This window comes from Motacilla alba, chromosome 12, assembly GCF_015832195.1.
Source record: "Motacilla alba alba isolate MOTALB_02 chromosome 12, Motacilla_alba_V1.0_pri, whole genome shotgun sequence".
NCBI lineage: Eukaryota > Metazoa > Chordata > Aves > Passeriformes > Motacillidae > Motacilla > Motacilla alba.
The window spans coordinates 14205771-14226695 of record NC_052027.1 but is presented as its reverse complement, the minus strand read 5'-3'; the positions used below and the strand labels follow the sequence as shown (position 1 = coordinate 14226695).

Here is a 20925-nt window from a genome sequence, read left to right as displayed (position 1 = left end):
GCCAGGGGTGGGTGAGGAGAAGCCTCTGTTGACTGTAACTGTCAATTTTTTCAAGAGCAAACATGGCTCATGTGCCTCTGCTCATCAGCCGTTTTCCAGCACTGATCTCTCTCAAGACACTTGACATGGCTCTGGCCATCACTGCTGCAACACACTGCCGGTCCCCAAAGATGCAAGATAATCAGGAAAGTCCCCAAAACTTGCCACAGCTGGGAACTGGAACTATTCCAGTTCCCAGGCATTGGGGCAGGTGCCAAAAACGGTTCAAAGCAACCCCCCCAGATCCTGCAGTCACCTGGGCACCCAGAGCAGAGGCAGCATTATGTGGTGCCTGTTAGTGACAGCTGGCATTTCGTGACAAGTCCCTGCTCCCAAGCATGAAAGAGAGCAGACAGCAAGGGGGGGCTGGGCGCATCCCCCGCGTGGGGGCCCAGGCTGCCTTGGCTGGTGGCCAGAGCTGATAAGCAGCTGTCTGACCTTGGGCTGTTGTGAAAGGAGCTCACTTGGCGCAGATGCAGGCAGGAGGCTCAGCAGGGGCTCCCTCCTTCCCCCTGGGAGCTGCACTGGAGCTGAGGCCCTGGCTCTTTGTTCCTGCTGGGCTGTGCTGCTCCACAGTCCCTGTTGGTCCAACCCATGGACATGGACACAAGAGCTGATCTCGACCTGCCCCTTTACAGGGTGCTCTGGGGGAGGGCAGTGGTTCACAAAGACCTGTGGAGGGACAGCTGGGCCGCTTGCTTGGTGTGAGCACAAGAAACAGCCCAGCTCGCTTAGGGCTGCCTTCAGTCTGTGGGGAACAGAGCAGTCAATACTGCATGATCCAACACTCCTGCAAACACACTGAAGCAGTTAGGCAAGAAATGGAAAAGCCAAAGATGGGGAAAGGCAACTCCTTAAGTTTTAAAAGGAGCTTACTTCCCTTTATCTAGTGAGGATGTACCAAGCTGTAACCCTGTGTGTAGACTTCACCAGCCTCAAAGAGGTGCAAAAATTATAGGACTGAAGAAGGGAATTTGTTGGCCCTCTTTCTTATGCCCCTCCTGTTCCTCTTCCTGATGCACAAACTGAGGGTGTTTGTCTCCCCAAAGCCATGCACAGTGGCAGTGGTGTCCGCGGAGAATGCTGCAGCCTTGGTGCCACACTGCACCACCCCTGGACACGGGTGGCCGTGAAACTACGAAGGCTGCAACTCCTGGGACCACTCTGTGTTTTACTGTTTTTCCACAGCGTTTCCGAGGATCGGTGACACTTCCCTGTTAGCTGTGGGTTTTAAAGCCACCCCGCTCTGCGCATTTCACTGATCAAAGCCCCCCGAGCCCCTCAGAGCAGGCCCGGGCCTCCTCTCCGCGCCCCGCCACGCCCGGGAGGCGCGGGCGGGCCTGGCGGGGGGCGATGCCCGAGCGGGGCAGCGCTCGGCCGCGGCTCGGGAGCGGCTCGGGGCGGGCTCGGAGGCGGCTCGGGAGCGGCTCGGGGCGGGCTCGGAGGCGGCTCCCGGCGGGAGCGGGCGGGCGGAGCGCGGCGGCGGCGGGAGCGGGGTGTGTTCCCGCAGTGCGCACCATGGCGGCGACGGGAGCGGCAGGGCGTGCGGCGGGGCTGGAGGGGATGTCGGCGAAGCCCCTGGGCGCGGCGAAGCCGCTGCCGCTGGGCTCGCTGCGGGGCAAGGTGCTGCTGGTGGTCAATGTGGCGTCGCTCTGAGGCACGACCACGCGCGACTTCCTGCAGCTCAACGAGCTGCAGGAGCGCTACGGCCCCCACGGGCTCCAGGTCCTCGGCTTCCCCTGCAACCAGTTCGGCCACCAGGTAGGGCGGGTGGCGGGGCCGGGAGCGGGGCCGGGGGAGCCGCCCCTCCCGGCCGGGCTCTCACAGGCCGTGCTCGGGGCGATTTTACCTTTGTTTCCTTAGGAAAACTGCACCAACGATGAGATCCTTCTCTCGCTCGAGCACGTTCGTCCTGGCAACGGCTTCAAGCCCAACTTCATCATGTTCGAGAAGTGCGCGGTGAACGGGAAGGACGCGCACCCTCTCTTCACCTTCCTGAAAGAGGCGCTGCCCTTCCCGCACGACGACCCCTCCTCGCTGATGACCAACCCGCAGTACATCATCTGGTCCCCGGTCTGCCGCAATGACATCGCCTGGAACTTCGAGAAGTTCCTCATTGGCCCCGACGGCGTGCCCTTCAAACGCTACAGCCGGCATTTCGAAACCATCAGGATCCAGGACGACATTGAGTTGCTTCTGCAGCAGGTTGCCTAGAAAGTTCTCTGCCCTTTGCTCTTGCTGTTGGCTGTTTTTCTTGCAGGGAGCTGCTGCTTTGGCAGAAATCCCAATGTCTCGTGCAGATTTTGCTTGTGATGGTGCATCTTCCAAATCCTTGAAGTGTGCTTGATGTTTTCAAAAGTTGCACGGGAATGTTTGGGAAGGTATGCCAGGGCAAGCAGCTGTGAGTTTCGGTAGTTCACTGTGATTCTCTGAATAAAAATTGTGTAGTTTCTTTAAGGCTGTGGCTTGATAAATCTGGGTGAGTTGGGTAAAACATGGTGGGTCTGTTACCTGTTCAGCAGCCCACGTGGGTGCTCACAGGGGCAGACTTGGAGCACTCGAGCATGGCCGTGCAGTCAGGCTGAACTAAACCGAGGGCATGAGCTCTGCAAGCTGTGAATCAGTACAGTGTCCTGCCCCGCGTGTAACAAACCTGGCAGAGGGGAGGGTGGCGGGGAGCAAACAGACCTTGCCCCACTGCTCACTGGGCCTCCCTTCAGGCTTCCATGCAGAGGGAACACACTGGCATGTGGCCGGGGGTGATTTTACACTGGCTGAATTCCCACTGTGGCTATCAGCAACAGCCACAACAGGCTAGTAACTGCTAGGGCAGGGAGATGAGCGATTCTGCAGCCTGGGGGGACCTAGACCAGGAGCAGCACCCACTGTCCCTCCCTTGTCCTAGAGCCACTGCCCCCTGACTGGCTCTACCCCATTTTGCATCAGTGGTGGCCCCGCACAGATCCTCGTGTGCTTGCCCAGTCCTCCATGAGACCCAAAGCGCCTTTGTGCATCCCCAGCACCTCACGATGCAGGGAATCCTGTGACAAACCAGTTTGTTCAGGTTCCCAGTGCAATACCACCCCATTCAATACCACCCCACTTGGCCCATGGGATCTGTGCCTGCCTCAGAGTGTCCTTGTTTCCCTTTGGGCACAGGAATTGCATAGGACACTCCCAAGTGCAGATGTGCCAGGAAATATTTCCTTTTTCTTTTCACTTCTTCCATAACAGTTTTTTTGACTCCACAGAGATGAGAAGTTCTTGATGAGAAGTTGCTACAATTGTACCCAATGATCTTGGAGGTCTTTCCTAATCCCAATGATTCTATGATTTAGTAATAATTCTGACATATCAACTCTACTCAGCAATCCTGGTTTTACAGGCTACTGCTATATGGCTGGAATTATGATTGGTTTCCCATGGGAACTCATGAGCCTGTGCCAAATTTCACCTGCCATCCCTCTGCCCAGTAGCTCAACTCCTTCTACAGGAAAATTTTCACTCCTTCAATTGCTCTGTGAGCACGTTTTCATTGCAAGCCACTCCTCACAAGGCCTTGTAGCACTGTGCATAAACTTGGTGTGGGACTGAGGAATCCTAACCCAGACTAAAATTTGGGCTCTCCAAGGGAAGGCATAATGCTTTCAAACATTCAGGCACTGTTTTCATAATAAAACACTCAGGACTTTAGGGTTTGATAGGATTTTTTCTTGCTTGTAGCTTTTCACTTCACAAATTCACAGTTTCTTTGTTACTGTACCTATATACAAGGATCCCCCAAGGTTGAGGAGAGACTGGGTAAACCTCCCAGCCAGCACCACCCTGCTTGCTGCTACCCCTGAGTCATCGAGCTTTGAACTCAGATTGCACAATCCTCGCCGGGGGATTTCTTAAATCCCAGAACAGCTTCATAGAAAAAAACAGGATGTTTTCAGCAGCTATTGAAGCTTTGCAGCAGATGATGCATGGTGTAGGGGATTATTTTTTCAGTTAGTTCTACTTCCCTCATTAATGCAGGATGTTGAAATAGGTGGAGAGTACAGGGGATCATGAGCAGCAGAAACCTAGGGCACTGAAAATCTTTCTCAACGTGAGCTGTGGCACTTCCTCATTCCTGACTCACCAAACTTGAGTGTTTGAGTGGGGCCTCCTCTGTTCCTAACCAGCCTCTGGCTCTGGCCAAGGCCCACAGCTCCAGGGAGCAGAGCCCAACACCCGCTGCAGCTCCACCAGGCCAGAAAAGGACTCTTGCTGAGCTGGCTGGTCAGAAAAGCACCTTTCACTCTGCTTATTCTGTGCTTATGGCCAAGGGATTTCTTTACCTTCTGACTGCTGGGGCTGTGCCAGCAGAAAAACAAAGCAACGGCTCCAGCTGTGCCAGAAGCAGTACAGTGACACGATTCCAGGACAAAAATGAGCCATGCCAGCAGGAAAACGAACAATCCCAGTGTAAGCACACCAGCAGGAACTCTGCAGCGTAGCTGAAAGGTGCCCAGCCTTGTTATTCCCAGTCTCTTTTCAGCATTCCCTGGAGCAGCTGGTTTTGGGGTCCAGTGGGCTGCAGCACAGAGGGCACTGGCTGGAGCTCCCTGGCAGTGACAAGGACAGTGGAGCATGGTTCCCACACAGGATCTCACACCCAAACCTTGGCCGGTGTTGTGATGAGAGGAGGTGAACATTTCACCACAGGGAGCAGCTCTGTGCTGAGGGGAGGCATGAAGAATCCCAGGTGATTCCTCAGGGATTATAAATCAGCCCATTTCTATTTCTGTAATTCCACAGAGAAACAGACTGACTCAGAGGGCAACCTTAAAATAAATACTACTTTAGCACAATTGGCTGCTTCTGTGGCTTGAGGATGTTGTCCTTTCAGCATCTCCTGTCTGTCACATATACACTCCTACACTACACTTTAATTGCAGACAATCCCTCTGTTAGTGCTCCTGTTTTTCCATTCTTCTGCACATCAAAGTTTCATATATTCTCTCCTTCCTAGAAAGTGTTTGTCCCCTACTTGTCCCCCCTCTCAGTGATTCTTGCCCCCTTTAGCTGCTGATAGTTGCTGCCAACTTCTTAAATACTTAAACAAGTTCAAATATTTGAAGCTGTCAGGAGTGTTAACTAGTTCCTAGAAAAATTATCCTTCCTGTCCCTTTCTCGCTCTCCCAGATTCCCTAGTGTTCTGCCCACCAAACCCTGGGCTATCTGCTGAAATCCCGGCTGATGTGGTGTTCAGAAGTGTCTACTCAACAGAAGTGCCATCAGCCTGAGTCCGAGACCTTTCTTACTCAGCCCGTACAAGGTTCCTTCAGCTATTTAAATTCCCTTTCTCCTTGGCAGCTTTCAGCCACTGTGTTTGATCATTGCCATCATAAGGCAGGCTGGGAACACCTGCCTCCAGTCCTGTGGTACTTGAGGGGGCTTTGCTGCTGTCAGTGCCACTTTCACACGCATCGGGATGAGCTGGAGATCAGGGCAGAAGTCAACGGCTGAAAGTGCTTGAGGAGCCAGGAGAACCCAGACACCTCTGTCTACAGTGAAACTGGAACAATGTAATTTTCTTGCACTGAATCAGAAAGGCTTGAATTAAACAATTTAATTGTTTACCACACTTTCTATGAGGAGTCAGTAATTCATTAGCAGAGTGAGGTCAGCCACCAAGCACTATCTCAGAATAGCTGACTCATTTTAAAAACACACCCAGCCTTGCCATAATAGGGTGTGTTAGAGCCCGAAGGGGCCCTGCCCTCTGAGAAAAACTGAAGTAACAACTCTTACTGGAAAGAGAAAATGGTTCTTTCAGCGTTAACTGAATGGACTTGCTGTGCTGTCAGGAAGATAAAAGGCTTTTATCACGTTACCCTGGTTGCTGCAGCAGTGGCAGGCTGGCAGAGCCCACCTGCCCATGGTGCTGCCAGAACGCTCGTGGCACAGGCAGTCACAGCACCCCCACATCACCCCTGCCTTTTTTTCACATAAGGTAAAGGGATTTCTTTGGTGCACGCGTTTAAAGCAGATTTTTTAAATTCTTCCCAAGACCCCTCCTTCTCAAGGACAGGACACGGTACTCGAGGGATCAATGCCTGAATCTCTTGGAGCAGCTCTCTCCTGAGACAGTATCCAACCTCCCGAGCACTCCCCAGGTGGTCACACACACCTGTTCTTCCATTTATTCCCGTAACAATTTCAAGTCCAACGCCCTCACCAGTGTGCTCCACGTGAGAAAATGGAGCGTCCAAAACTGAAACCACAGTCCAACCAAATGGTTCTGCCTCCAGTTTTTGTCAGAGAGAGAGAAAAATAAACTCTTTATGAAAAACTAAAGGTTTCAGTTTGGGTTCGATCTCCACTGAGCCAAAACTCAGGGAGGAGATTCTTGCTGAGAAAGTGAAGTACACGGTGTCTGGAGCCCAGAGCAGCGGGCTGGCAGCAGCCACCCCGGGCAGGTTTGGGGAAGGCTGGGCTGGTGCTGCCGCAGAGGCGGAAGGGAGCAAGCACAGTGTTCGCACAAGTGTTTTTATCTGAGGACTCAAAGAGGGTGGCCCGGGAGCCCTCTCGACCACGAAGCTCCCTCGTAGACGAGGTCCATCCCCGCGGGTGGAGCGCTCCTGCTCCCCGGGCTCCCCCTGCAGCCCCCTAAGGGCGCTCAGCGCAGCAGACGCCGCACCCTCCCCGAACGCCCTCACGCCGCCGCCGCAAGATGGCGGCCGCCGCCATAGGGCGCGCGGCCCCGCCCACCCCGCACGTAGCGCGCGCGGGCGGGGCGGGTCCCTCCCACTCGCCCAGCGCGTGCCCGCCCGCGCGCTCGCGCGCGCTCCGACCTCCGCCCGCGCCGGGTTTCGCGCACGGACATGGCGGCGGCCGCGGCCGGCGGGGAACGGGCCCGGCCGGACCCGGCGGAGCAGCGGGCCGAGCTGGGGCCGCTCCTGGCCACGGCCCTCCGGCCCGGCGAGTCCTGGTGAGCACACCCGCGCCTCCCGTCCCTCCCCGTCCCCCTCCCCTGCGGGCGGCGGGGCCTGCGGGCCGGGCCGCGCCGCCGCTGAGGGGCCGCGCCGGGCGGTGCCGTGTGTTGCAGGTACCTGGTGGAGAGCCGGTGGTTCAAGCAATGGAAGAAGTACGTGGGCTTCGACAGCTGGGACATGTTCGGCGCCGGCGATCCCAACCTCTTCCCGGGCCCCGTCGACAACGCGGGCCTGTTCCCGGGGCCCATCGACAACTCGGGCCTGTTCGGCGGTGAGTGCTGCGGGCAGCGGGGCCGCGGCTCGGGCTCGGCCGGGGAACTTCCCCGCGCTGCTTTCGCTTTCGAAGGCGGCTGCTGGAGAGGGCCCGCGGCCGCGCCGCCCTGTGCGTAAGGGGACTGGCCCGGCTCTGCCTCCCTGGGAGCGCTGGTGTTCTTGGTGTCCCGGCAGAACGTGTGTGGCTCTGGAGAAGAAAAGGTGCTGTTTGATGCCCTGCTCTCTGCCGTCTGTCTCCCTTTTAGATCCACAAACTCAGAGTTTAAAGGAGCACCTAATTGATGAGCTGGATTATGTTCTGGTGCCCACCGAAGCCTGGAACAAACTAGTAGCGTGGTACGGCTGTATAGACGGGCAGCAGCCTATTGTGAGGAAAGTAAGTATGGCTGAATCAACTTCTTCTTCTGGTTTCATTTTCTGATCTCCATCAAACGTAAATGGTTTATTTTGCCAGATGTCAGCTAAGGCAGGGTTCTCAGTAGGTTTTTGGAGATAATAACGTGATGTCTTTTTGCCTTGTCTGAAAGAACAAGTTACCTGTATTTCAGCCAAAATGCCTGAGTGTTCAGAGGTTCTGAATTGATGGTTTATTTGGGGCAAGAACCCTGAACCTTGTTCAGGTTATGATTCTTTGGACTAGTACAGTGCTTTTTTATTGTGTGGAATAGTTTGTGCTTTGTGGACAAGTGTAAGTTTTTGGTCAAACTAGTTTATCTTCCAGGACAGGACATGGTTCAGTACAGATGGATTAGGGCTTCCTCTGGAGTGTAAGGTGATTCTTATTTTCTCTTCCAAAATCATGTGATTCTAAAGTCTTTATAAAGAGATGGATATATGTTTTTGTTCTGTAAGTCATTTTTTTGGTTGACAAATGCAGTCAGGTATGCATTCTGAATATATAACCTGTTCTAGAAGGTGAAATTGGCAAGTGTTTGTTTCTGTTTTGTTTGAGTCTTTGGGTTTGGTTTTTTTTTTTTGGTTGGTTGGGTTTTTTTTTGTTGGAATGCGTATAGGTAAAAGGTTTTTTGTTTTTATTTTAGTTTTAGCCAATTGTACTGACTAAATTGAGCAATGCCAGTCTGTGGGACTCATTAAAAAACTAATCACTGCACCAGTGTTGATATAATGTGCAGAATTAACATCACTTATGTTTAAGCAACACTGTGTCGTAAGTAAGGGTTACTTCAAGGTGTGCAAGACCTAGCAAAGTGTGCCACCACAAGGGAAGTAAGATCAGGAAGTGCTGGAAGGTTGTCATTCAGTGTGGGCTAGAAATTGCAGGTAGTAAGAAATTCTGATGTCTTCAGGACTGGTGAGTGAACCCAGGATCCTCTGGTTACCTCAGGTTCACTCAGCTGAGTAGGCAGAACTCCCATGGAAGCAAGAAGTAGGAGAGGAGAGAATAATTACAGTGTGTAAAGGAGATGTGGTTTTAGAGAAACGTGTAACATGGTGAGGAATTGCAGGTCTGTGCTGAGGGAGAACTGGTGCTGTTAGTGATCAGTGCCTCTCCAAGTGAGGGAGCTTTCCTTCCTGAGCTGGCTGATGGCTGTCACAAAGCCTGGCATGTCATTGCGCTCTCCTTTTTCTGAAAAATTGGAAAGTTGACGAGGTTTGGGAGCTATCGGGGAAACTCTTAGGCTAACTGCATGAACCATCTTTTGTTGTGGTATCTGATGATGCTTTCAATGGTGCAGTAACCAAGGAGGCAGAGCTCAGAGCTTGTGCTGGTTTACAGACCTGACATGCCAGGTTATTCTGGGTCTAGTTAAGAGTAAACTTTTCAAGTTTTGAATTGCTATGAAACTGTCAGTCTCTGTTGTTAACCTGATAACTGAAGGGGTTTTTTATATTTAATAAGATGCTAAAATACAGCAGAATAGTAGGTTTGTGGGATATAACAGCCTCTTACAAAAATGCAGTAGGTCAGTGAGACACAGAAGCTGCACTGCTGCGCCTGAGTAGGATGTGGGCAGGATCCAGTTACAGTATTCCCCAGATAGCATTAGAAGTCAAGCACTTAAACTTGTGGTCCTTAAATACCTTAAGACTTTTCCTAAAGATGCATCAGCTGTAATTCATCCATTAAAATTTCCATAAGAGTAGGAGCTGGGAAGCGATTTTCAGGCATCTTTATGGTTTTAAAAGATATTTCTTCCATCTCTGTGTTTGATGATCAGAGCCAAGTACAGGAGGATTGGACTAGATTTATTTGTGGTTCAGGTTTCTTTTGATAGTCTCAAACCATATTTTTGGGCAGTCATCTCTAGAGTCCTGTGGGGAGGTGTATTAATGTGCTTCCTCAGCAGCTGAATTGTGCTGAGATTGCTGTGCAATGGCATGACATGAGCTGTACTTTGGCAGAGAACAAGGAAGCTGGTCAGATGCAGTTTAAAAGACATCTGCAGGTGATTAGAGACTCCATTCCTCCATCCTAATGGACACAATGATCTGATCAGGAACTTCTTGGAAAGAGTTCTTTTTGTTTCTGAATATGGCTCTTATTTGTTTCCAACTACAGAATACTGGAGAACAGGAAGTCACGTTTAGTGACATTTATTCTGAAAAACAAATGGAAAACTTTTCACTTGGTTTCTTTTCTTTCTTAAAGAGAAGTCTGCTCTGCCTGTCAAGAAGCTGTTTAAACAAAGAGCTTTACTTTCTGTTGTAACAGCAAAGTACTGAAGGTCTTTTTAAATGTATTTGTTAATTATTTACCTTCAAAGCACCTGGCATATCTAATACAACCTTCTAAAGGCAACAATCCTCAGAAGATGGAAGCATAGTTTAGTGGAATTGTCACTAAAGTCTAGGTCTTAATTCTTTGTTTCTTTCCAAAGCTGGGTAGTTTTTCTGTAACGTGTTAGGTGTAGATCATACCAAGTCTGGTGTCACATGAATAGAATGGAATATTTCAGTTGGAAGGGACTTAATCATCTGGTCCAACTGCCTGACCAATTCAGGTCTGACTGAAAGTTAAAGCAAATTAGGGCATTGTCCAAATGCCTCTCACTGTTACTCTTAAAATTATACCAGCTTTTTCAATGGAATATGGTCTCAGTTTCAGAGGCTTTGTAGCTGCCAAGCACTTTGGAGAGAATTGAGGTGTAGGGTTTTCTTTTTTTTCTTACTCTTCCTGTTACATTGCAATCGTCTCATAACTGGCCTGTGAAATGTGCTTTTCTTTCTGGCATAATGTGTTTTATGATCTGTAGGTGAAGAATGGTGTCCAGTTTTATGGAAGATTTTTTAAAAAAAGCTGGAAGCTAGTGGCATGAGTAAATGTACCTATTGGAATATTCTCTCAAATGCAAAATTGATTTGAAAAGTACTCTGAAATAAAGCAGTGTCATCAAAACAACTTCAGGGGTACTTCTCTGTTCTTGCTAGGAGAGAGTAATGAGGCAGGTTCTGTGTACTGTGCAGAAAAATAATGCTTTGGTTTGCTCTCTTCTGGTAGAAGAGATTTTGCTCCAGTGTTCCAGCCTGGTTTAATTATTTTATAAAACTTAACCAAAGACTAGAGGCAAAAGGTAATTAATCCTCTTCTAGAATGCTTTGTGTTATCAAGTATTTTTCATGAGTAGTTAGCTGACGCTGTCACTTCAGCTGTGATGATGAACCTCTGGAACTTTGCACCGTGGAAGGAAAACTGGGATTTCCTGTTTTAAAAACCAAACAAAACCCCCCTAACAAACTGGTGACTGAATCTAGGAGCGAGTCAGTGTTCAGTTTATGGCTTGACTCTCAATACTCCAAAAGGCTGACAGTATTTGGAACTGTGTGCTTCAGAGGAGTGCTCAGTATTGCAGCTTTGTGTTGCTTTGTTCCCTGTGTGCAGGTGGTGGAGTATGGGCTGTTTGTGAAGCACTATAAGGTTGAGGTTTATCTCCTGGAGCTGAAGCTGTGTGAGAGCAGCGATCCCGACAATGTCATCAGCTGCCACTTCAGCAAGGCAGATACTGTTGGTACGTAGCTCTCTCATAGATGAAGCTGTGCTCTGAGGCTGTCTCAGGATATAATCTCTGCCCTCCAGAACCTCCAGACTGGAGCAAATTTGACTTTCTCTCTCTCTCTCATTCCTGTGTTTTTCACATGTAAAAATGCTGAATGTCAGCTGCCCTGTATCTACATTACTAAACTGAAGAAAGCATCTGTTGTGGTATGACACTGGCCAAATGCCAGGCACCCTCAAAAACTGCTCACTCACCCTCCCCTGCCACAGCTGGGCAGAGGAGAGCAGAAAATTAACAAAGGGTAATTAGTTGAGATAAGGACAGGGAGAAAACACTGCGAGGGCAAAACAGGCTCAACTTGGAGGTATAAAGTGAGTTTATTACTAACAGAATCACAGGAGGATAATGAGAAGTAAAAATAAGCCCTTAAAAACACCTTTTCTTCCCCCAGCTCCTCCCTCCTTCCCATTGACAGGGCATGGGGGTTTGGTCAGTTTATCATCTGAGGTTTTCTTCTGCTGCTCCAGGAGAGGAACCCTTCCCCTGTGAGGCTGTGGGGTGCCTCCCACAGAGACAGTTGTCTGTGAACTTCTCTGGCGTGTGTCCACTCCCATGGGCACACAGTCCTCCCAAAACTGCTGCAACATGGTTGTCTCTTCCCATGGGGTGCAGTCCTCCAAGGACAGGCTGCTCCAGCCTGGAAACAGGGCCCTCTCTCTCCACTGGGTCTTCCACTGGATCACAGCCTCCTCTAGGCATGGCAGGTGGATCTCTGCATCCCCCCTGGATCCCCTGGGACTGGATCTCTGCATCCCCTCTGGATCCCCGTGGGCTGCTGGGGCTCAGCTGCTTCACCATGGTCTCACTGCAGAGGGGTCTCGACTCCGGCACCTGCAGCAACTCCTCCCCCTCCTTCTCCCCTGACCTTGGTGTCTCCATGTTGTTTCCCTCACATGTTCACTCCTCCTCCTCGTCTCTGATTAGGAAACAACTGTGTCCAGTTTATTTTGATTTTCTTCTTAAATGTGTAATCACAGATGTTACCACTCTCTCTAACTGGCCCAGCCTTGGCCAGCAGCATGTCCATGTTCAGAGCCATCAGGGTTTGGCTCCGCTGGACATGGTGGAAGCTTCCAGCAGCTCCTCACAGGAGCCGCCTCTGTGCTTCCCTGCCACTACCAAAGAGCAGGCCATGCAAAACCAGCACAGCATCTTTATGGGCAACTTGACAGTAGTAACTGAAAACTTGAACCTGTATTTTCAGATGAAGAGAAGTTGGCCTTTGGGCAGAAAGTTCTCAAAGTGTTCTACATGTTATTGGCTTGAGGGCTTGACAAGCAAATACATGACTGTAAACAGAAGTTTATTTTTTCAGACTTAATATTAGATAAACTGTATGAGCAATTATAACTTCCATAATATGTTTTCTGCTTGAAGGATCTTGAAGGATAAGTGATGCACCTCCTTGCTGAATGAATGTCTTGGTGTTTTTTCAAAAGCAATCATGTTTTAGGGATTTTGGTGTTTTTACTTTCTCCTGAACAGCTACCATTGAGAAAGAAATGAGAAAACTATTCAATATCCCAGCTGAGAAGGAAACCAGGCTATGGAACAGGTATATGAGTAACACTTATGAGCAGCTCAGCAAGCTGGATAGCACAGTGCAAGATGCAGGGCTCTATCAGGGTCAGGTAAGGGGCATAACTTTTTCTCTCTTTTTTTTTTTTTCTTTTTTTTTTTGATTCATGTAGTGCTTTTGCTGATGTATTTTTTTTTTTCACTTGCTTTTATGTACTTTGAGCAAACATTGACAATGGGATTTGCTAATGCTTTTGCAAAATGTGTAACAGACTTGCAGTTACCTTTATTACCTGCTCTCTCTTTCAGGTTGTTTTAATAGAAGTGAAAAATGAAGATGGCACGTGGCCTGGACAGCATTGCCTGGCAAAGTAAGCAAGCATGTTCTAAAGGTTTCTGTTATTTTGTGCAGCTTGTTTGCTAGGCTTTAGTGACCACATGTTCTCTGTGAAAGCCTGGTTATCACTGGCTGTTGTGACTTGCTTTGTTTTGGTTATTTTGAAGGAGAGAAAGTCTCAAATATAAATATTCTTCAGTGCTTCTGCAGCTGGTTTCTTTTCTTAGCAAGAGCGTGTTTTAAAGCCTGTTTCAAACAGGTTGTATAAGGATTAAATAGCTTAGGGTTTCTATAGTGCTTAGGAGGCAAAAGTGCTATTTGTGTTGAGCTAGTGTGCTTAAAAAGCTACCGCTGCACAGTGAAACAAATAATCTGTCCTTTGCTGTTGTAGAACAGAAAGGATCTTAGAGTATATTCTCAAACCTGCCAGTAGTGAATGCTCAGAGTTCTGGTAGTTCTCCCTTAAAAAGGGTATGGAAATAGCTGACCAGCACCCCTCCCACAAGAGACAATTAGAGAAGCCTGTAAAAGTGACCCAGATTCAGTGCTGAGTGATTTAGAGAAGAGATGGGTAATTGCAGGGCTTGGTGAAATATTATGTGTATAGAGTGAATGGTGTAGAATGGAAATTGCTTGCAGTGATAAGGAACTGCTCATATCCCGTCCTGCTACAGAAAGTAGAATTTGATGACTTTCCCTGTCTGATGCCTACTTGATTCCATCCCAGGGACCATCAGACTTGATATTGATAAAGAAAATGCTTTTCTGTACAATACAGTTCACTTATAGAACTTGATGCCAGGTGATCTCATTTGAAATCAAGATACACTCGTGTTAAACTTGAGGAGTCGATCCGATAGGTCAGTGAAACCTCTTTTGAAACTTTGAGAGATCATACTTACTACAGTGAACTTTCTATAGGATTGTCACGTGAAAAGCAGCTAAACATTCAAATCATGTACCTGGTTGAAGTCAGTATGGGAGAGGCAGCTGTGCAAGACCAAGCCATAACCTTTTGTTTCTACATGAAGCAAAGCTGAAAAGGAGCTGTGTAGCAGTGTCAGGCCTCAGAGTAGTCCTTTCTCAGCAGCTAGTTTGATATGTAAAGGCTTTGATTTAACCTCTAGTGATAGATAAATGAAAGTGGATATTGGTATGTAGATTACTATTTTCTAATGAGATAAAAATATTTACTTAATATAGCATGAAACTTGTGAAATTGACTTGATGCTGATGAAAGGTGGCTGAAAGAAGTGTATTAAGTGATACAAGGATTATATGTTCTTTTGTGCTTCATCCTGTCTTAGGCAAAATTTTGCTTCAGTGTTCTATTTCTCAGGTCTATGTGGGGAATTTAATATTTGGAGCTTTTCTGGGCTGCACCAGTTTATTACTGAAAGCTTATGAGGGAGTTTTTCCCAAATGTAGAGTTTTGATGACATCAGCTATACAGATTGTAGAGCTCCCTGCTGTTGATAGAGAAATGGGGAGCACCTGCATCCCTGCCCAAGTGCCAAAAGAGGTTCTGGCAAGCTGGGAGTTCATGACCTTCCTACTCACAGAGGGTGTGTGCAAAGTGATCATGGGGTGGTGGTTCTGTGTCATCAGGATTTTTCCCCACCATTTGCTGCTTGTCAGAGGCACTGGCCCCCTACCAGAGGAAATAGCTTTTCCACAGGTTTGGCAGCTGTCCTTGTGTTTCCCCAGCCATCAATCTGGCTGACATTTTACAGGAAAAATGCTCTTAAACTCCACAGGAGTCCTTGGGTGGTATATTCAGCCTATGCTTGGCCACTGCTGTTAGTTTGCTGCTCTCTAAAGAATAAATACTTTCTTCTTACTGTAGTCTGAAACTGCTTTTACTTCTAGACAAAGTTTCAGAAGAGGAAATGAATTTTACTTATTCTAGGAATTTGAAAATTACAGGCATACTTTGTTTCTGAAGGGAGATTATATCAATGGTTCTGTGGAATTTAGTACTCTTAAATTGTTACTTACAGGACTCCTGAAATAAAGTCCTGAACTAGCAGAATTCCATTTCAGCCCTAGCACATTTTTTTTTTTTTCATCCTGGATATAATTTTGTTAGTGAAGGCAAACAAGAAGTTGTGTTAGTTCTTGAAAATAACACCTTTTCCATCAGGTATTGTACTTGAAAATTGAAGTGAAGTGGTTTTTAGTGTCTGCCTGGTAACTATCTCTCTCTCTTTGCAATATGCAGCCGTAAAATACCTTTTGGTTCTTTGGTTGGAGCTAGAATTTTCCTGCTGTTTCCTCTTCCAGCTCCTCTGTTTACTCCCGGCAGTGTGTGCTGACACTGTGTGATTTCAGAGGACCCCTTCAGCAACTGAGCTAAATATTTTGTGTGCAGATCTTTATTCCCTGACTTTGAAGTGCTTGAGTTTGCAGCAGATGCCAGGCTTGCAGAGGAGCCCTGAGGATGTAGCATAAGTTATGGAGGCTTTTGCTTGTAAGAACTTTCTAAATGAGCATCCATTACCGCCTCTGCTTTGTCAATTGAACAAAATCCCAGCTAATCTGGCTCTGACACTAAGTTTTTGTCACAAATCTACTATTTTATTATTGGTTGTGTAAAGGAGGAGGACTGACTCTACTCTGTGCTCTGAAGGTGGCCTCAGCTGAATTGAAACACTTTTTCTGTCTGTGCCTTTCAAGCACTTGAAAACCTTTTACAGTATTTTTCAAGTTGTTTAGTTTAGGAGTTTTTTTACTTAGCAACCATATGAACTCAGAGTAATTTGTTTCTTTCCTCTTTGTCCTGTAAGTCTCCGGATTTCTCCTCACTTGCCATTTGTGTGGGTTTTTGACAGGTTTTGTAGCAAGACAAAGCAGCTGTCTTTACCTGCAGATGGGGACAGTATGCTTCAGTGTTGTGAAGATGAAGTTGGGTTTCAGTGGTAACCCACCGAGGAGGCCAGAGCATTTTGGAAGGTTCCAAGTCACAGATTTCAAAGATGAAATAACTTTGTTCTCTTACTTCAGGGCAAGGTCTTGGGGCCTCCATTTCTGAGGGAGCAGAAGTCGCATACTGTGAGAGAGATGGCAATAGAGGGGGCAGATGCCTTTGTCCAGTCAAAGTCTGCATGTTCCACAGAAACCCTTTTTGTGGCATTGGGGATAAATATTTGGCATCCAGGTTATCTGTTGTCACTGTGTGTGAATGAGGCAGTCCTGAGAGCCTGCAGTACTGTGGGGTCATTAACAATGGCTTTCCAGGCTTAAAGTGGGAAGCTTTCAGAGAAAAATGTTTTTCTAGCTGCTCTCTGTGCCCTTCACCTGCCATCAATGGCTGCCTTTGTGAGCATCTTGTGAAATGAGGGGAAGCAGCTGTCCTTAGGAAATCCTTTCTTCAGTAGTTACACATAGATGAGTAATTTCTAAAATGTAGGAGTATGTAGAATTCTTTGTCTTCCCAAATACATTTGGTTTCTGTTCTTTTAATCTCACATGGAAAGCTCTTAACCTCTCTTGTTGTTTTGCTACTTACATGAGCCTTCCCAATTTTCTAGCTGGAACTTGCTCAAGATCCTGGATGACTTTGTGGGTAGACTTTTCCCCACTCTGTGACTTGTGCCTTACCTTTGCTTTCTGATCTGTTTTTTATCTTCCTTTGTAATTCTTAGGTGTTTTTTTTTTTTTTTTGTTTGTGTAGGATGCTGTTGAAGTACTTGGAACTCTTTAGTTGCCATGTGACTCTTGATGAAACACTGTGTCTATGCTTCTGTTGGAAACCTTGAAATCCTTTAGGAGGTTGTCCTCATTTTCCTTTCTCACCAGCAGATTTTCTTCATATGATTTTCTGAGTTTCTCTCTTCTCTCTCTGGGAGATCAAATGTGTGAAGGAGAGATGCTTAGTTCTCAAGTCTAGCATTTTCTAGATTGCTCCCCTTTTTTTCTAGATAGTTAGCTACTTCAGACTTTTAAAATGTGTTTTTAATAGATTTACATGCTGTTGTTACCTAAATTGCTTTATTCTTGACCCTTGAAACCCACACATACGAGCATGAGTCTGATAATTTTTGTATAGTCTAGACCTTCTGCTTTCCCATTGATACTACTTTGGTGTCCAGGTCATCTTGAAGTTCCACCTCCAGCATGGACAACAGAATGTTGTGTCTTGTCCCAGAAGTGGTTCAGTTATTCTGCTAGATCTCATTCTTTCTAGGATACTTCCTGTATACTTTTTTGTTGTGCTGGCTGGTGAGGTTTTTTAGCGTGCTTCAGGTTTTGACTGTGTTTGGGGTTTTCCAATTTAATCTGGAAGCTCCTCCTGTAACTTGTTTACTTCTGTATTATTTTACTGCTATTATATTTCCAAACTGTTGAGGCTGTCCAGCTGTTCTGCCTTGTCATGGCCTTTATGGCTTGTTCATTGTTGTATGGTTTTTTCCCCACAGAGGTTTTCCAGAACATTTTTTTAAGTGCCATCTGAACTATGAATATGCATTTTTAGTTTGTATCATTTGAAAACTAGGGCCACAATAAAAAAGAATCAATGGACAAGCTGAAGCTTGAGAGCCCTGTCCTCAGCTGGCTCTCTGCTCTGTTTTGGGGCTAGTAGCCACTGTTGTGTGGCTGTTGGTGTCCTGCACCTTTTTACTTTTGGTTTTGTGTGTTCATTTGGGCAGAGATGGAGAGATAAGACCAAATCCCAGTCAACTCTTACTATAGAGAAATTAATTAGTGTTAAAATTACTACTATCTTGTGGTTTTGCTTTTTTTTTATAGAACTGTCTGTGACAGGACACTGTTACGTCTTTGTGCCTTGTTGGCTCTCTTCTTCCTGATTAATGTTGTGTTTGAATAGATAGTCTGGGTTTCAGGTAGGGAAGGACTGACCTGGTCACTTTTTAATGCAGGTAGAGTGTTCTGTTGTCTTAAGATTTGGGAGGTTTTGCTTGCTTATTTCCAGGTGGTTTACTTATAAAATTAAAACTTGCTTCCTTCTCACTCACACTGAATTGCTACTTATTTCTGTCTGGGACCCAGATTTACCTTTAAGCATCTACTTCTGGTACTTTTTTCCTGATGTTTCTGTTCCAGACAATTGTTTGGAAATGTGATCAAACGCATTATGGAGCAAATTTTGTGGGGGGTAACTAACTATAGCTCAGCAAGTCCTTGGAGTTTTGTGGGAGGTGGGGCTGGGGATAAAAAAAGTAGTAGCACTGTTTCTGCTTCTTTTTCCTTTCTCCCAGATCAAGCATTGCAACTAGCAGAAACTTTACTACCTCTTCAAAATCATCAGCAAGTTCTTATTCCTCAGTGTCTGCCACTTCTGTCATTACTAACGGTGATAGCAGTAACTCCTATGGACTGAACAGCTCCCACCTGGGCAGGGGGTAAGAGCAGGAATGTTCTTTTTGTTTTGTCACCCTTCATGTGAGTGATCCCATGCATCCTTGTCTGTATAGAAAAGGAGTGTGATGGTGCCCTGGTGATAGTAGAGGAGTTCTACTACTCTTGTGTACCTGTTTATCAAACTTGGCTTTTTGAAACCACTGCCTTCTGCTGTTGCTTGCTGACTTGCAAAAGTAGTGCATGTTCCAGAGCTTACTAACTGCCAGAGCGTTGCCTGTTTTTTGAGGTGACTCAGAGCATGAGGGAAGGGATTATATTCTTTTGTCTATCTGCCATTGTGGTAGAAGCCTTTCCAGATACAGATCATAATTATCTTATTACTTCTTGAAGCGCATTATATAGACTCTTGCTGTGTTAGGATAGTGTGCTGTTTACTTACAGATGGAGGAAATGAACGTGTTATGAGCCATAAATAAATAATACACTTTGTAAGGATTAATGTTTCCAAAGTTAGCACATACATTTTGTTCCTGCTATTTAGCATTAGCCCCTATGAAGCAGCAGAAACAGGTAGCCTGATTAAAAAATTTCAGTAAACAGTTGTCTGACTTGTATTTGTTGTGACTTTTAAGTAGTAGTGAGACTTGACAAACTCATTGTGGAGTTCACTGTATTGTCTTTTCTTCCAGAGGTTCTGGGTATGTCTGTAACTCTTACAACTGCAGGGACAGTGCTTCCCTCTCACAGCCTGGACTCTGTGGACTCAGTAACCTTGGAAACACCTGCTTCATGAATTCTGCATTACAGGTAAGAATTAGAAAGAGCTCTCATTAGAATTAAATAAAAGATCAGTCTCATAAATATTGTGGATTAAAATCTGTGAAAGGAAAAGAATACTTAATGTGATTCCATGGGGAGACTACACCTCAAAAATAAACAGACCAAAAAATCATGTTTAGTTTGGCTTATGTTTAGCTCATTAGTACTGTAAAACATATTACAGTATTAGGGACTGACTCTGAAATCTGTGGCATTTGAAGTGGCCAGGGGAAGTTGTATTGAACAGGTGCCTGACTGTAACATAAGGTCCCAGTGCTGTGCCCTGCCAAAAATGGGCTGACGTGGAGGATGTTTACACTTGTGTGGGCTGCACAAGTGACACGAGCAGGTCACTGCATGCACTTCTGGGCCTGTGTTAAAGATTCTTAAAAAATGAAGAGCAAGAAAAGCCACAGGAAGGGTTCAGGTTCATTGTGCAAGGTGTTAACAGAGATGCAAAGCTAATAATTATTTCTTTAGTTTTTAACTTAAATTCTTAGGATTATCTTGTTCATTTTAAAGAATGCAAAAACTTGCTGGGCTAGCTTTTTGCTAAGAAGTTCAAACAAAATATGAGAAAAATTGTATGAACTTTGATTTAAGGAATGGGCAAACTTCTAGTGTGGTACCAGTGCTGTGAAATTACTTCAGTCACTCAGTGATGGCTTTGAAATCTGGAACAGGTCTTAAAATTACTAATACATTATGCACGTGGTATTCAGGACACCGCAATAAACTTGGGCTGCCCTGCTTTTCGTTCAGCAAGACTTTATTTTCAGTTGTGTCGTGGTAACCTTAAGCCACTCTGTTTTCTTGGACTTAGCTAAGAGACAACATTAATATTTTTTATTATCCAAGTTACTTAAATGAAACATACTTCAATCTTAGTTTATCATGCAAACTAGTCATGTTAAGGACCAATTACTTTCTTTCTTGTATTTACTATTATGCTTTAATTTTCTAGATATCAGTCTTTCAAATGCAGATTTCTGCCTTTATTTTTTCTTTGTTTTGCTGAACAAGCTCTTGTATCTCACCAGTTTTGTTAACTTGGTACATGTTCTGATGTGAAAGTTGGTTTTGTTGTTTCATTCTCACACAAATCTATTGTCCCATGCAGTAAATTAATTTTCTTAATACTTCCTCAGTGCCTGAGCAATACTCCTCCTCTGACTGACTACTTCCTGGAAGATAAATATGAAGCTGAAATAAATCAGAACAACCCACTGGGGATGAGGGGAGAAATCGCAGAAGCCTATGCGGATCTCATTAAACAGATGTGGTCTGGGAGACAGTCTCACGTGGCCCCACGTATGTTCAAAGTAAGTGTGTCATGTTCCTGTAGCACAGCTCTGGGACAGAAGAAACAGTGAAAGCTAACCTGCACATATTTTGATGTTATGAAGGCAGTAAGGACAGAATTGCTGCAGTGTTTCATTGTTTGTGAATGCCTTTTGGGGTACAGGGAGGAACTCGTCAGTGAGCAGTGTCCTTCCTCAGAGTTTGCTACTGCTCTTTAATGTTACTTAGTAAATGACCTCCCAGCCTGAGGGCTGTTTACAGATGAATCAAAATGGTCTTTGCTGCAAAACTAGGCAAGGTCTATGAATTGCCAGCTGTGAACTTCAGTCAGTGA

The 20925-nt window shown here is 46.3% G+C and overlaps 2 protein-coding genes across 3 annotated transcripts in view; both read left to right on the top strand.

The window, feature by feature from the left end:
* The first annotated feature begins 1505 nt into the window (after positions 1-1505).
* On the top strand, positions 1506-2496 carry GPX1 (glutathione peroxidase 1). Its single transcript, XM_038149053.1, has 2 exons — positions 1506-1800; positions 1903-2496. Exons 1-2 carry the CDS (start codon positions 1558-1560, stop codon positions 2251-2253), a joined length of 594 nt encoding a protein of 197 aa, XP_038004981.1. The 5' UTR covers positions 1506-1557; the 3' UTR covers positions 2254-2496.
* A 4334-nt stretch (positions 2497-6830) lies between these two features.
* The window catches only part of USP4 (ubiquitin specific peptidase 4), a 33937-nt gene continuing 19842 nt past the window's right edge, over positions 6831-20925 (top strand). The window contains exons 1-9 of one of the 2 annotated variants that reach the window (XM_038148630.1): positions 6832-7000; positions 7118-7275; positions 7523-7653; positions 11119-11245; positions 12779-12924; positions 13121-13182; positions 18368-18511; positions 19160-19277; positions 20438-20611. In XM_038148630.1, coding sequence (XP_038004558.1) covers positions 6894-7000; positions 7118-7275; positions 7523-7653; positions 11119-11245; positions 12779-12924; positions 13121-13182; positions 18368-18511; positions 19160-19277; positions 20438-20611 — 1167 coding nt within the window. In that variant the 5' untranslated portion in view covers positions 6832-6893. Of the gene's footprint in view, positions 7001-7117; positions 7276-7522; positions 7654-11118; positions 11246-12778; positions 12925-13120; positions 13183-18367; positions 18512-19159; positions 19278-20437; positions 20612-20925 lie in introns of both variants that reach the window. The other variant, XM_038148631.1, reaches the window with a different exon arrangement.